Here is a 15,129-nt window from a genome sequence, read left to right as displayed (position 1 = left end):
GGTTATGCTTTGGACAATGACATATATTTTCTAGTTTTGCCTCTGCACACCACCACAGTGGCTTTTACATCTAAATAAATCAACATCAACTATGCTTTAGATGATGAGCTGTTTTTATCTTTCTAAAATGCTAAAATTGCTAAATTTACATCTTAATGGCTTAACATAAAGCTGAATGTGGTTCCACTCATTACAGTCACAAAGAAGCATGAAGCAGGATATGATGAATGCTTAGAAAACCACTGAACATTTTTATATTGCAACTTTATTAAACAAAGTATATTCCATATTGAACACTCAGTAAAAGCTTTGCCAAACATTACTGGCCTCTGAAAAACATTCACAGAGAAAAGAACTCAATTTAGTCCGCAGAGATTAAACAGTCCTAAACCGCCGCCACAGCATCATAGTGTCAGGTTATTAAGTATTGTAATATCTGCTGCAGGAGAAAGCCTTCACAGATGGAAACCTGAGACAAAGTCCTTCTGATGACGAGAAAATACATAGAAACAACTAGATGGATGATATGTGTTTCCATGGTGACTGCACCTTGGGATAAACTGACCAGTCAGAGGATAAAATAAATAACAAAAATGAAACATCGTGGAAAAAACAAAAGCAAACAGCATCACTTCATCCCGATGCATCGGATTCCTTGGTGCTTTAGAGCTCTGATGTTGAGTTTGTTCTGATTCTGCACCGCTCTCAGTAGAGCACCAAACAAGGATTAATCCGCCGCTGAAATTATTCCCCAACAAAGTTTATTCATTTTTAACTTAAACTACAGCACAAGAGCTGCTTCAGGAAATCACTTTTTTGTGTGTTTTTGCTCAGGAACTAAAAGGGCTTGTGGTTGGGGCCAACACACACTGAGCATATGAACAGGTTTTTGTTTTTGCTTCTGTGTTTTCAGCACTGTCTATTTTTTTGTTGTTAGCTGTTTTATGAAACATTTTTGAGCTCCTTACTGATTTTCTGAGGTTGCTTCAGAAATATGTGAACCTGAATTCTAATAAATACTTACGAGTTTTTATCTTGTGCTTTTGCTCTGACAGTGGTCAAATTCTAAGACTAGTAATGTTAGAAAAATGCTTATTGACTCTTGTCAGCCTGGTATCTTACTCTAATGACCAGAAACGAGCAGAAACTGCTAAATCGGCTCAAAGTGCAACATTTCTCAGTCATTTCAATTTTCTAACAGGCTGCTAGCTGATGAATGAGAAATGAAATCAGAAAAATGAATCAGAAAAAAGCACTAAATATATTTCTTGAATTCTTAAATTGTCAACTGTTAAGGTTCAAAGTCATTTATATGTACTTTTATTATCATGTTACCAATTTACAGTTTAACATACAACGGTTTAACATATAACATGTAACACATAACATTTAACAGTTTAACTATACTTTTAAGGTGCCTTTTAAAGAAGAAAATCATGAACTGGTTTAAACTGAAATGAAGGGATTGTGTATTCTCCTCTGGGCTTAGAAACTACTTTTAAAGTAAAAAAATGATAAAGTTCTGGGGACAATATAAGGTCCTGTGAAATGTTTGAATTTGCGGAAAGAAAAGATGAGGAAGAATAGAAGGAAGGTGTTTCAAAGTGTGTAACAGAGTAATAAAAGAAAAGGCACAGGGCAGAGCTGCAGGTCGTTCTATCAGTGGAAGGAGAATCCGGACGCCGGCAGGCCGCCACACCACTGCCTGATGAACTCGAGGACGTCCTGACACTCTGGACTGTGAGTGGTCTGTGGGGAGGTGGAGGAGAGAAACACAAACAACAGCCCATCAGGAAACACACGTGAGAAGGGAGGTAAGGATGCTATGTATATTCATCTGCTGATTCAAACTCAAATAAGCACCACTGTTTTCATTTCTCTCAATGTGATGAACTAATTCAGTATTGTAAGACTCAGAAAGGTTAGGCCTCAGTTTCATGCTTTGCCAGTTGTGAACCACCAGTCGCAGGGGAAAAATTTGTATTCCCAAGTCAGTTAATGAGTAGCTGCTAGAAGTTGCTAAGTGAACTCAAACACTAAAGCCCCATTCACCCAGACCTGGTCTCTAGCTGGTGGCCAGTGGCCCCAAGTAACCACTGATTGCTATGATAAAATATGTATTCTGCGACCAATTGGCAGACCATACCAATGTCAAATAGGTCTCTGGTTTAGCGCCTTCTTAGTGACCGATTTTACCTAGCAACCCAGCCTAATGACTGGTGGTGGTGCCCAGCCAATCTTATTTTTTGCAGAACATCTTGAAGTAACACAAACATGCTATAATCAACAGTAAAATACAATTTAGAGTTATAAGAAGCCAAGAAGTGTTGAGCTCTAACTCATGCACCATTATGTTTTTTTTCTAGTTATAATGAATCCAATAAATTACAATCCAACATTAGCATTTTCACTAAAGATCCGCGCTGTTTCAAAGAGAGTTGAACCTGAAAGAAACATTTTCTTCATGCCTTTGCCTTGAAAAAAAGAAAGAAAAGCTTTGAGTACTGCTCCATGATGGGAGTTCCTTTCTCTCTCAACCTATTTTAAGTTGAGGACAGACGATCTGGGTAAGTTTTAGGAGTTTTGGGAGTTTTGAGTTCCTCAAAACTAATCAAAGCTCTTCAAAACCTTGAATGACACTGCATTTAATTACAGTCCCTGTGGAGTCAAATACACTCCTGAGTAGAGCAGGGCGATACGACCAAAAATATTTATCACGATATACATTTGAAAATTTGCGATAACGATATAACTGATGGTATAATTGACACTAGATAAACTACTTTACGACTCCACAAGTTTATTAGTGTCAAACAAACCCAAAAAACCCATCAATGTATTTTTGCTTAAACTAGCAGCTGTTTTTTATGTGCAATAAAGTTATATAAAAATTTAACAGTGCAAATGCAAATTCCTTGCTGAAAATTTAACCAAAAGGGATTTCCAGTGGAAATTGGCCGACATATCCTCAGCATAACCATGTATAATATCCACAAAACTTAAAAGAGGTTATACACACACAATACGGTAATATTATGTTGATGCACAGTAGGTATCACTCCGCCAGGCTCCTGCCTACGATAGCCGTAATGCTCCGACAATCCATCAAGCGGTGCGGCTTCATAGCTTAGCAAAGTCGTACTAAAACATTGGACAGATTTTTGAGCGGCGTGTACGACATAAAATCGTTTCGAGGTCAGTAAACACAACCAGAATTCATACATAAGGCACACGGGATTATAAGGGGCACTGTCGATTTTCATTAAAATCAAAGGATTGATTTTAGGTGTGCCGTATTTTCCAAAAAACACGGTAATAATGACGGCCCGCTAGCATGCTCTACCAGAAATAGTGCTTTGTTGTGTATCTGATGGATGAAAGCCAAACCAGTTCCACACCACTGAAGTTGCAGCTTTTTTACATTCTGGTTCATCAGTTTCATTCAACGATCCTCTTTCACCCTTCTCATTCTCCGTCGCCGAAATGCTTTTCCCGCCACGTGTGTATGAGAACAAAGGCACTGCGCATGCACGTTTTACCCATATTCTATGGGTATCGTGATATTTCATTTTCTTATCGTTGCCCAACATTATACCGGTATTACCATGAACGGTATGATATGGCCCAGCCCTACTCCTGAGGTTTTTCATTCAGAAAGAAGGAGAGATCCGTTTGTGTTGTTTTTATATGCACGGAAATTTTTCAGCTTACAAAAACCCAGTTTCTCTGTTTGATCTCACCTTCGTGGCCATGAGGAATTTGTTCCAGTCTTCCTTGTTGGCTGCTTTCCCCGCAGCAGAGAACTCGATTTTATTCCTCAGCACGGGGTAGCCTGAAAACAGGAACACCACAGAGCGAGACTACATGCTGTGTATGACTGCACAGTCACGCAGCAAACTGGAGAATCAACACTTACAGCAAGGCCACAGCATGTTTTGTGTATGATAGCATTCTATTATACAGTAGCTATCATTTCATATTAAAATTTAAGAAAGAAAATTGTTGAATGGTCCATTAGGTTTTAAATGAAGGTTCTTGAAGTGGACCTATTATACATTTCTTTCTCTGTCACATATATACTGTTTTATTGCTGGATTAATATTACACAAGGCCACAGTTTCATGTCAGTGCTGTTCACAGTGAGAGAGGATATGCTGATCAAACCTTCTGTTTTGTGACAGGTAGCCAATCAAAAGAACGTTGGCTTTAAGGTTGTGGAACTAGAAAAAAGGTGAATTGAGTGGCTGCACTAAGGTTCAGTATAAGATATATAAGAGAATAACAAAAAGCTTCGCTAGTAGAGACCAAGAGTAAAAACATGAAGATAGAAATGAGCAAAATAGGTCTCCCTTAAATACAGATTACCTTCTTCAAATAACACAGAGGTGAAAATTAAACATTTATTTGAGAACAAATCCATCTTAAATCTCCAAAACACCTCAAACAACAGCTCTACACTTTCCTGAAATTAGATTTCATTACATCAACATGCTCACGTTAAAGCGTGTGTGAAATCTCGTGCATTGCAAAGTGGATTAGAATTCAAAATCCCCAATGACGCCATACTTGTGTAAATGTCAGCACTGTATGCAAACATCATGGGTGTGAGAAGAAAGTTTAACAACAGGTAAACTATAAAAGCTCCAAATAACAGAGAACATGTTGCAACTTTATGGTAATTACACATTTTTTTATTAAATTATTATTTTTCTTTATTTCATTTAATTATTTCATGTTTTCCACAAAATAAATGATGAAACGTTTCTTCTTGCTTTTTGCTTTTCTCTGTTGCATCACATCAGTTTGCAGTTTTTTTCCCCTCTGATCTCTTTTCAATCTTTGAATTTAACAAAACTTTGATAAGTGTTGGACATGCTTGAGTGTTTCCGTGTGTGTGTGTCTAACCGGTGAGGACACAGGGCATCGACCGAAGGCCGGTGTTGGCGGCCACCAGCGAGGCTTCGTATGTGTTCCTCTCGTCACGTGGCAGAACCTGCTCGAGCCGATGGTCCATGGACACCATAAGCACCCAGTCGCGCATCTGGTCTCGCTGGGCAACCTGTAACACACACGCTGTTTTCAGACAGCTTTTCTAAACATTGCTCATTGCAACTGAGCTGCATGTCAGGTTGAGTTTGATTTTTACATTAAAAAAATACAGTTTGTGTGATGTCAGCCTGCAGTGATATGAGTTTCCTACACAGAAACTCAGTGACTGTGTCATAAACAGGAATAGGTTGAGCTTGTTCAGACAAAAGAAGACTTTTGGACAAAGTAATCTTAAATGGGCTGTTATATAGTTACTATTATTCTTTTCAATTTCTCTAACCCCAACTGCTAATCCCCCCCAAATTTTGGTCATCATATTTAAGAACCTATAACCAAGTTAATAAAAATAACTAATAAAAACAAGCTTTAATGTGACCTATAAACAGGAAAATGTGAAGTATGATTTTTGTTAAGAGGGCCTGATTTGGCCCACAGGCCACCTGTTTGCCTGCCGATACTTTCTAATTTGCAGCTACAGCGACCCTGCAGCTTAAGACTGGGTGCTTAAATGGAGCGATCTGTCATCTGTGCTCATTTGTAAAGAATATCACAGAGGAATGTGACACTAACTGCACCAGATCTGATTTGTAGCACATCACCAATATTGTCTTCATCTATCAGTCTGACCGCAGCATCCGGTGGGATATGTGTTTGGTGGGCGGTGATGATGTCTTACTGTGACGCAGAGTTTGGTGGGAACTGGAACCTCAAAGGGAATGTCGGTGTCTAGGAAATCGGTGTGGTCCAGAGTGTCCAGAGTCCCCTCGTCAATGCCCTGGACAACAAAATTAGCCAATCACAAATGAAAAGATTCAATTTTAAAGTCTTAAAAAATATAAAAAGTTTCTTTGGCAAGCTTCCTGTTTTACACATTAGAAGTTCAGATGGTGTAATGGTGTTATAATAGGATTTTGCTGGTATTCATGGAATACATAACGGAAAGGTCACAAATAAAAATTTCTACAATACATACATCGCACAGATCCAGGAAGTGGTTGAGAAAGATGAAGGCCATGTTTTCCCAGCCAATAGCCTGCCAGAATTGAAAACATAGCACGTAGAATCAACACCAGAGAGAGAGTATCTGCTCCTTCAAAAAGATTATCCTCTAATGGCCAATCACCAATAGAGCAGAGTTAAAGGCTTGTAAGTAGTCATGGACTACCTGAAGTGTACAATGCATTTTTAAATGTACTTCAATCCTTGAATATCTGGGAATATTACCAACTTTGTGGAGAAAACTCATTGAATTTTGTGGTCTAGGAGGAACATTTTAGACTATGAACATGCACCTGGAACTAAAAAAAACCAAAACATCAGCACTACCAAAGCAGAACAGCTGCACCTCATCCTCTCTAATTGGTGGACTCACCTTGCAGGCCAGGCCCGCCTCATAGAAAGCCTTGTCCGCAGGAACAAGCTCAGTGTGACGCAGCAGAGACACGGAGAGCTTGGTTGCTATACTGATCTGAAAATGCACAGCAGAAGAAGAGAACACTTAAAAAACCCCAAAGTAAAGCTTCCTACATATCATCATCAGTTACCTAGCAGAGGTTTAGATTTGTACCATGACATGGTCTTCTTTTTTGTCTTGTTCCCTGTTATAATTTAACTGATATTCATACTCGTGTTTCTAGGTGTTCACATTTTTCTAGAGTCTCCTCCTGTTTCGTCTATCTGTTTGTTTGTCTTCCACTGTTTTCACTTCCTGTTTTATTTTGGTAATTACCTCTTTGTGCATCCTTCCTGTGCTTTTTTAAGACTGCCTGGCCAAGTCTCAACTATGTTCACCTGTGCAAATTGAGCTCTGTGTATTTTTAGTTTCTTTTTGTTTGTCTACTTGGTAACTCCCCTCATGGATTCCTGTTTAGCTTAGGTCAGACTATCATCACTGAAGTCTTCTATAATGTCCTGTGGTGTCTGGTTCCTGGTGACGTTGTCTTTTTTCCCAAAATGAAAGGCAGAGATCGAGTATACATCACAGATGGTAATGTGCAGGTGGTCAGAAAGAGGCTTACAGGAGGACATCTAAAAATAGAAGAAGCAGTACTGGTAGCATCCAAGGTGTACCAGGAGATGACCTTGGGACCAAAATGAAATCTGGTCACGTTTTTATTTTTCTGAGCAAAGACACAGAACTATTGGCAGGCAAATGTTGCCTTGCTGGTCACATTTTCTGCAGTTCACATGGTTGATCTACCCACAATACAAGGTGTTTTCACATCCGTCAATTCTCTAGCCCAACATCATCTATGCTGTTACCACAAGACTCCAGGCTTCACAGTGCTTTGTTCTATTGTTGAATTCTCACCAATTATGAGCAACTTTTACAAAGTCATTTTCAAAGATGTCCTCATTCTTAAATATTCTGTATTTAGGCAGGTGCTGTTTGTGTTTTCATACCAGCTGCTCGACTCCTTTAGCAGCAGATCTTGTGGCGTAGTAGTGAGAGATTAGCAGCATCTGTTCAAAATCTTCATGAGCCGGAGTGTTTGCCTCGGTTGATTTGGACATGTTCTCACACTGAAATCACAGCAAACAGAAATTAAAAAATTAAAAATTGATGCATTTTATGAGGACAAACTTATTTTCATGTTTTCTAAAATGGATCGATAAAGGCATTTACTAATTTTGATTTACCAGTTGGAAGAAGAAATTGCGGAGGTCGGCGAACATGCGGTAGGACTCTGGTCCATCGGTGTCGGGAAGGTTAATCAGGTCCAGGAACAGGCGTTTGTAGATGTTAAAGTTCTGATTGTAAAAAATGGCAAAGCTTGTAAAAAATAATAAACAAGAGATGTCTCTTTTTAATCATGTTGTTAAGGCTGTAATAGAAATCAAAATATCTTTTTTTTTAAAATAAAATACAGCTGCCTTTTCACAGTCAGTTTGCTTTTTATTTGTGTAAATATAATTTCCGAAAGTCACTGATATTATTGTCTATTGAAATAATCTGGAACTGACTGACTCAAGAACCATAAAAATCTGTAAACCAGGGCTCCAAGCTCTTAAGGTAACAGAGTTTTGTTGTAAATACCGCTTTATAGCAAACAAAAATACTGGCAGTGCCACCTGCTACCCCTCAGCCTTCTAATAGATACACCTATGGTTTAATTAGAAAATCTTGGGTAATTTTCAGAAAACCTGCTGTCTGACCTTTACTTTCAAACTCGTCTGAGAATTTGCACCTATGCTGTCAATTTGAAAATCCTATATCGTCTCATTCTCAAGCTATTGCATTCACAAACTTAGGTGTCAACATGCTCACTTTGCAGCAGCTGCCTGCCTGCATGCTGCTATGCAGGCAGGTGGTGTGGGTAAAAACTGGAGAAGAAATTGGTTTATTATGCTTAAGAACACTAGCTATTTGGCTTTTGTGGTGCTAACTGAGACTCACACTGTACATAACAACAAAGTCGACAATCTTGGCAATCAATGCAATCTTGTCAACACTGAACTGCATAAAAACATGTGGGTTGTTTGAAACTATGCAAACATTCCCATCGTGCCAAAATCTTGCACAAAATACACCACACCCCAATCTGTTTGTGGTCTCTCTATGCTTACTTTATCTTTTCTTTGCCTAACTGGCCACAGCAGAGAGGCAAAGCGTGAAATGGACATGGTGGACTGGCATGTCTATAACACATTTTGCTGTGATACTTGGTTGGAATATTCATATAATTTCACCTTCTATGAAGACTACAAAACTAAGAGTAGATATTCTACATTAAAGAGGGAAACTTGGGTTATCAAGCAGTGAAAGAAGGATAATGTACCTTTAGGGTACCCACTAGGTGGGAATGGAATTAGCTATAAGAAGTGTGTGTGTACCTGAGGGTTTGGTGGTACTCCGTGCTGTATGTAGAGCTGAACAGCCTTTGGAGCTTCCTTATCCTTGATGAGATGTGTTGCGTATAGAGCAATGTACTTATGGAGGATCTGAAAGGTCTGACAAAACACAACACAAAAATTATGAAGCCTGACAGAAAAAATGAGGTCAATGAGGCCTGTTAACGAGCAAACAAGACCAAAAAGCACGAGAGAGAAAAAAGTGTTGCCTCAGCAGAAATAATTGTCCATGAGCGCCCGAATATGCTTCATCTTGTGTGACAGAAATGCCCATGCAGGCCTTATTTGTCTGAATATTGCCACAGTGCGGGGATGAGTTTAGCTAGTTCATAAAAAAAACTGCACATTAAGGCCCACTGGAGGGAAACATAAATCAACATAAACTACTTAGCTGCTGCAAAGTTGCTTTTCTGTCTGATATCACCAGGGTTGAATCAGGGGGGACTTCGGATGGGACAGAACCCCCACCCAAAACAAGAACCACCCCCTCAGTGCCGAAAAGTGTTCGATTAATGTCTCAAATTAACTTGTAATACAATTTCAGAAAGCTCCAAAGTGGATCATCTCATTTCCAGACATGGACACTTTGGATTCGGCTCTAAGAAGGATTGGAAGTGCTTTCCTGGAGCCTTGCAGCACATTTTTACTGGAGGTAGCAACAAATTACCCTTAGCTGCAGCTAGGACATGGTTAGTCCTCTTTGTTTCTGTTGTGGAAAATCTTAAATAAAATTGCAACCACCAGGTGAGCGTGTCTTTGAAGTGAGGTTTATTAAGGAAAAAGAACAAAAAACACTGCAGTGGAGAAAACATTCAAGTCAAACACCAAAACAGTTTTCTGTGGAAGGACGCCCCCCTGAACTCTTTTATACCTTCTCAAACACAGAACATTTCACATCAGATCATATATTCCTATACCTTCAGTCCGGCTCATCCTTGACCCTCTCCCACTCTAAGAAAAGTTACAACCACCGGTCACCGGTCTGACTGTACATGTTGTTTTTGTCCATGCTTTTACAGCTGGGGCACCTGCTCATCATTATCACCTACCTGCATCATAAAGCTCCAGACCTGAACTCTGCTCAGTGATTGTTTCATCCCCTAGTGTAGTACTGGCATCATTTAACCTCTAGTTTATCAATTGCTCACTGCTTTGTCTAAAACTCTAACACCTTGACGTCACCTGGTTATCTGCTTTTGCTCTAAAATTGCCTGGGATTTTAGCCCGCTGCCTATATGTGTGATACCTAATCAGAATCACCGGATTCCCTGTAGATTTCCCAGCATCATCGCTCCATCCCTACTTCCCAACAAATTCGCACAAAGTTCCTGGTTGTTTGAAGTAACGATGAATGACTCTTTCCCCTGTGCCCTGCTTTAGAGTTCACTTGTTTTAGAACTTTAAAACCCTGATTTGAGAAAAAGCTGTTTGCTTAACAACCCGAAAAACAAAAGAGGTGACAATATAATATGAACTCTTAATGACATCAAACAAGACATACCTGTTTGGATGCCGTCTCCAGGCACTTCTCCCACTGGCCTCTTTCTGCGTAGATGTCCAGGGCTGCCATGACATCCACTCCCACCAGCTGAACGAACACAGTCATCAAAAATAAAAACAAACAGCGTTTTCAGCTCTAAGAAACACAGCATGAAACTTGAAATTAGACCATTACATTTTTTGTCTTTCTCTGCTCATATTTATCAAATGGCACTGGCAAAGTAAACAACTCGGAGGACATGTAGGGCTCCACAGAGCAGTGAAATGGTGCAGGAAATACAGCAATCACTGTAAAATCATCTCAGTGAAACGTAACAAATTCTTATTCTGGGAGGAACATGCTGCTGTTTACTACAGAAATGGATCAAATGAGAGATATTTATCTCTTTTTGCTTTATATAAACGTTACAAAAAGTTATTTTTCTGGACCAAACTGCTTGGAGTGATTTTGGAAGCTGAATTTTGTCATAATTGGGTCAATATTAGCTTGATAACATGTCAGCTTTTCTTTTTTTTTTTTATTTGTTTGGTTCAGGGTGTCATAGAGAGTATACTTGTACTTACAGACTCCACTCTGCCCTGGTTTTTAAGGTGCTCCTTGTACTTCTGGTCCACGTAGTCCTCATACCTGTCAAATATCAGATTCATAAGAAACAGGGCAGAGAGGCACGCATGCTTAATAAAACTGATATGACATTGAAAAAATAACCAGCATGTCTTAGTCTTTCTGTTCACTTCTTCTATTCTGAGTTTTAATTCAGTGTCGGCCCTTGTCTTTGTTGCTGTTCTGCCGGTAATAACTATGATACACTCGAGTGTTTGTGTTTGTTTGTGTGCTCTCAAACCTCGGCTCCAGCTCCTTGGCGACTCTCTTGGCTTTGTTCCACTCCTCACCCTCAATAAAGACATCGATTGCCTCTTTGATGAGGTCCATGTTTAAGTAGAGCTCAGCAGCCTTCAACAAGCAAATACAAACAGGACACAGGAAAGAGGCAACCGGTCAGATATTGAATGCTTGGACATTATAAGAGCATATATATTTGGATTGTGTGTGTGTGTGTGTGTATTGTTTTATTAACTGAATCTACGTGTGTTTTCACTCACGGCGTTGAACTTCCTCAGCTGTGCGAGTCGTGGTCCGACCACCTGGATCACCTCCACTGCTACATCTGCTGTCAGGAACTTGATGGACAGCTCTGCCGCCTGGACATATGCACACAGCGAGTGCACACGCCAAACAGTACAGGACACACAAAAAGACACAAAAAGGAAAAATCTATTCAAACCACATATAGAAATATAACATTTAGTTTTGTCATTATTTTGTTATTCAAGTCTGCTCAAGACGTTTTCTTTTTTTTTTCCTTTTAGGGTTTATTTTTGCAATTATTTCATGAAATAGAATCGAGGTAGGCAACGTGTTTTTGGTATTAATGGGCAACAAATCCATGAAACCCTTTTGATAGATTCTGCATTTCCTTTTCAGCAACCTTTCTGTTTTCTGGTTTGAGAAAATGTAGCTTGGGACAAGAGAGTTTATTCTGGATAGGAAGACAGAAAGAGTGGGTACCATATGAAGATAAAGCCAGTACTGATTTATTTTATCTTCTTCATATGGACTCGGTATTAGTGGTATTTATATAGCACTTTTCTGCACTTACTGAGCACTCAAGGCACCCGACTCCCACTCACACATATACACACATCCTGGTCATGAACACATTTACACATGTCATCATGCAGATTGGAGAAGCCCGGGATCGAACCACTGACTGGACATGCAGCTGAACGTCTGTTTCTGCTCCACTGCCATGAGGATAGACACAGAAAAGCTTTACCACTTCCACAATATTCATTATGGACTATTTCCTATTTAACTACTATAGTTTTCTGTTGTTTTGAATCTGTTCTGTGGTATTGATTTTAATGAACTACATTTTTTTAAATGTTGTGGGTGCCGTAGCACAATATTTTCCCAACTTTTTCGATAAAAAATATTTATTGTGTCTTATTTTTCCTACTTCAAGTCTATTTTATTCTAATTTTTTGCATTTTATTCTCAGTCACACATACGTTTAGTATGTGTGTGTACACCGAGACATATAATGTACAAAATTTTTTCTCTCCTTACAATATGTGTCTTTGGCATTTTTGATATTCTGTACAGCAAAAATATTATAAAACCAAATTTTAACAAAGTAGCAGTTCTTTCATAACCTTTTCAGGACAGAGTTAAGAAAGTAGGTGGGGCTATTAATAATAATGGATTGCATTTATATAGCGCTTTTCAAGACCCTCAAAGCGCTTTACAATTCCACTATTCATTCACTCTCACATTCACACAATGGTGGAGGCAGCCACAGTTGTAGTCACCGCTGCCCTGGGGCAGACTGACAGAGGCGAGGCTGCCATATCGCGCCATCGGCCCCTCTGGCCAACACCAGTAGGTGGTAGGTGAAGTGTCTTGTCCAAGGACACAACGGCCAAGACAGACAGAGCTGGGGATCGAACCGGCAACCTTCCAGTTACAAGATGAGTTTCCCAACCCCCTTAACCAAATTGATGTTATTCCACCAGTTTCTGAGCCACCGCAGTGTAAGAAAGGGCATATATTTAAAAACTGCCTCTTATTACCACTGCTGTTTTGCCCTACCAGTACTGACACTGATGATGTCATACTTCGAGGGAGAAAGAGTTCAACTTCTTCAACTGTTTAGCTGATGACATTAAAAAGCTATTAACAGAGATCTTTGCAATGATGATAATATAAAATTGTCATGATCTGTCATCTCATATTAAATCCGTGACCCGCTCCTGCTTTTTTCACTTAAGAAATATTGCCAAACTCAGGACTATTGTCTCCACAACCGAACTGGAGATGCTTGTCCACACCTTTATTTCCTCCCGGCTAGACTATTGTAATGCACTTTTCTCCTGTGTATCTAAGGCCTCACTAAATCGGCTCCAAGCGGTTCAAAATGCTGCAGCAAGGCTCTTAACCCACAGCAATAAATTTTCCCATATCACTCCTATACTAAAATCCTTGCATTGGCTTCCGATTGGGTATAGATATAAGTTTAAAATCCTCACCTTTACGTTTATGTCTCTACAAGGTGAGGCCCCCATCTATATCTCGGAGCTTCTCCAACCCTATTCTCCAAAGCGGACTCTTAGATCCACTGATAGTGGTCGTCTATCTATTCCACGGACTCGTCTGAAAACAAAGGGGGATCACGCTTTTCAAACCCTGGCTCCAATACTGTGGAACGGTTTACCCTCCTCACTACGCACCATCGACACGGTGGCCTCTTTTAAAAAACAGCTTAAAACTCATCTGTTTAGACAGGCATTTGGGTAATGTTAATGCGTAATATGTAGTTTTATTTTATATTTATATTGTACTATTGCTTGTTTGATATGCTTTTATATTTCCTCTATGTTGCTATATTGTTTGTTTGACATGTCTTCATGTGAAGCACTTTGTAACAGCGTTTTCGTCTTAAAAAGTGCTATATAAATAAATTTTACTTACTTACTTACTATCTCAAAAAGCAATATAATGTCACCGTAATCATTATATAATCCATTTGATTCTGATTGTGGGGATAGTTGGTGATACATGAACTGACTTTGCTGTTTGTGTCTTGAAGAAAAAGTCTTTAATTCTTCTAATGCAATATTTCCAATGTACCTTGTATTTCTATCTATTTTCATTCATAGTTAACTAGTTAATTTATAAATATATTCTATAAATAACACAAAATAAATGTCCACATTTCATTTTCACAGGTTTAAACAGAGAGTCCACAGTAATCTAATTTGAAAAGAAACAAAACACCATAAAGCAGGAAACGTGTCCCTTTTAAACCACATCTGTGTAATCTCTGATTTAGCACTTCTACATTTAAATAGACTATCAGCTACTTCTGTGAGTCATTTGGCATGTTTGATAGCACTTACTTTCACCTATTAAATATAATGTGTCTTAAAAAAACAGATAATTGGAATAAAGGTCATTATGAAGCGCACTACAGGAAGGAATCAAATATTCAAAACTTAAATCAGTGTATCGCCTGACTCATCTGTAATGCAGATGCAGCATTTTCTGACCTAATGAAACTCACTTGGGGAAAAAAACTACCTATTGATCTCTGTGATCTCTTCAAGACCGCTTCTTTACAATCACGGAGATTGACCATTCCCATTTCAAATAATCTGACCTCTGCACTTTAATCAATAACATGCAGTATGTGCTGCGTATCTTCATGCTCACAGCAGAAATCACCTATTGATGTTGGTGACATGGTGACCTTTCGCCCTCCTCCACCTTTAGTGGTACTCTTGACTACAATTAAACATCTATTCTGTCCTTCACCCACTACAGAGCTTAAAGTAAAAGTGAAAAGTAATTAATGATGCTGTCTAAATATAAGATCTACAGTACGGCTATTAAAGGTCATGGTGGGAAGTTTTCTTTTATTTCTGGACTATTTTTGCAGAACCAGAGAATAAGTTACTGAATAATTTCCTTCTTTAGGGAAATAAACACTGTTTGAAATGGTTATAAATCACTGTCTGTAGTTTTATGTCATGAAAGTTCAGTACAGCGATGCCAAAGATAAAACGAACACTCAAAGCGGCTCAAAGGAAGACAGAGAAAACTATGAAGAGTGGACAGACCTTTGCAGAGACCTCAACCCTCGGCCGCAGCCTTGAAGCCAAACTGTC

The 15,129-nt window shown here is 39.1% G+C and overlaps 1 protein-coding gene across 1 annotated transcript in view; it reads right to left on the bottom strand.

Moving 5' to 3' along the window:
- Window positions 1-245: 245 nt before the first annotated feature.
- Window positions 246-15,129, bottom strand: part of ift172 (intraflagellar transport 172) — a 56,015-nt gene continuing 41,131 nt past the window's right edge. The window contains exons 36-48 of the mRNA XM_005948427.3: window positions 11,506-11,604; window positions 11,247-11,356; window positions 10,966-11,029; window positions 10,403-10,489; window positions 8,884-9,000; window positions 7,690-7,800; window positions 7,453-7,572; window positions 6,422-6,517; window positions 6,023-6,082; window positions 5,726-5,824; window positions 4,906-5,059; window positions 3,741-3,832; window positions 246-1,749 (exon numbers count right to left, since the gene is read on the bottom strand). Of these exons, the coding sequence (XP_005948489.1) occupies window positions 1,660-1,749; window positions 3,741-3,832; window positions 4,906-5,059; window positions 5,726-5,824; window positions 6,023-6,082; window positions 6,422-6,517; window positions 7,453-7,572; window positions 7,690-7,800; window positions 8,884-9,000; window positions 10,403-10,489; window positions 10,966-11,029; window positions 11,247-11,356; window positions 11,506-11,604 (1,299 nt within the window). The 3' untranslated portion in view covers window positions 246-1,659. The remainder of the gene's footprint in view (window positions 1,750-3,740; window positions 3,833-4,905; window positions 5,060-5,725; window positions 5,825-6,022; window positions 6,083-6,421; window positions 6,518-7,452; window positions 7,573-7,689; window positions 7,801-8,883; window positions 9,001-10,402; window positions 10,490-10,965; window positions 11,030-11,246; window positions 11,357-11,505; window positions 11,605-15,129) is intronic.

This window comes from Haplochromis burtoni, unplaced genomic scaffold, assembly GCF_018398535.1.
Source record: "Haplochromis burtoni strain Fernald_Lab_line unplaced genomic scaffold, NCSU_Asbu1 Contig_93, whole genome shotgun sequence".
Lineage (NCBI taxonomy): Eukaryota > Metazoa > Chordata > Actinopteri > Cichliformes > Cichlidae > Haplochromis > Haplochromis burtoni.
The sequence above is the reverse complement of the archived record's forward strand: the minus strand, read 5'-3'. Positions and strand labels throughout refer to the sequence as shown.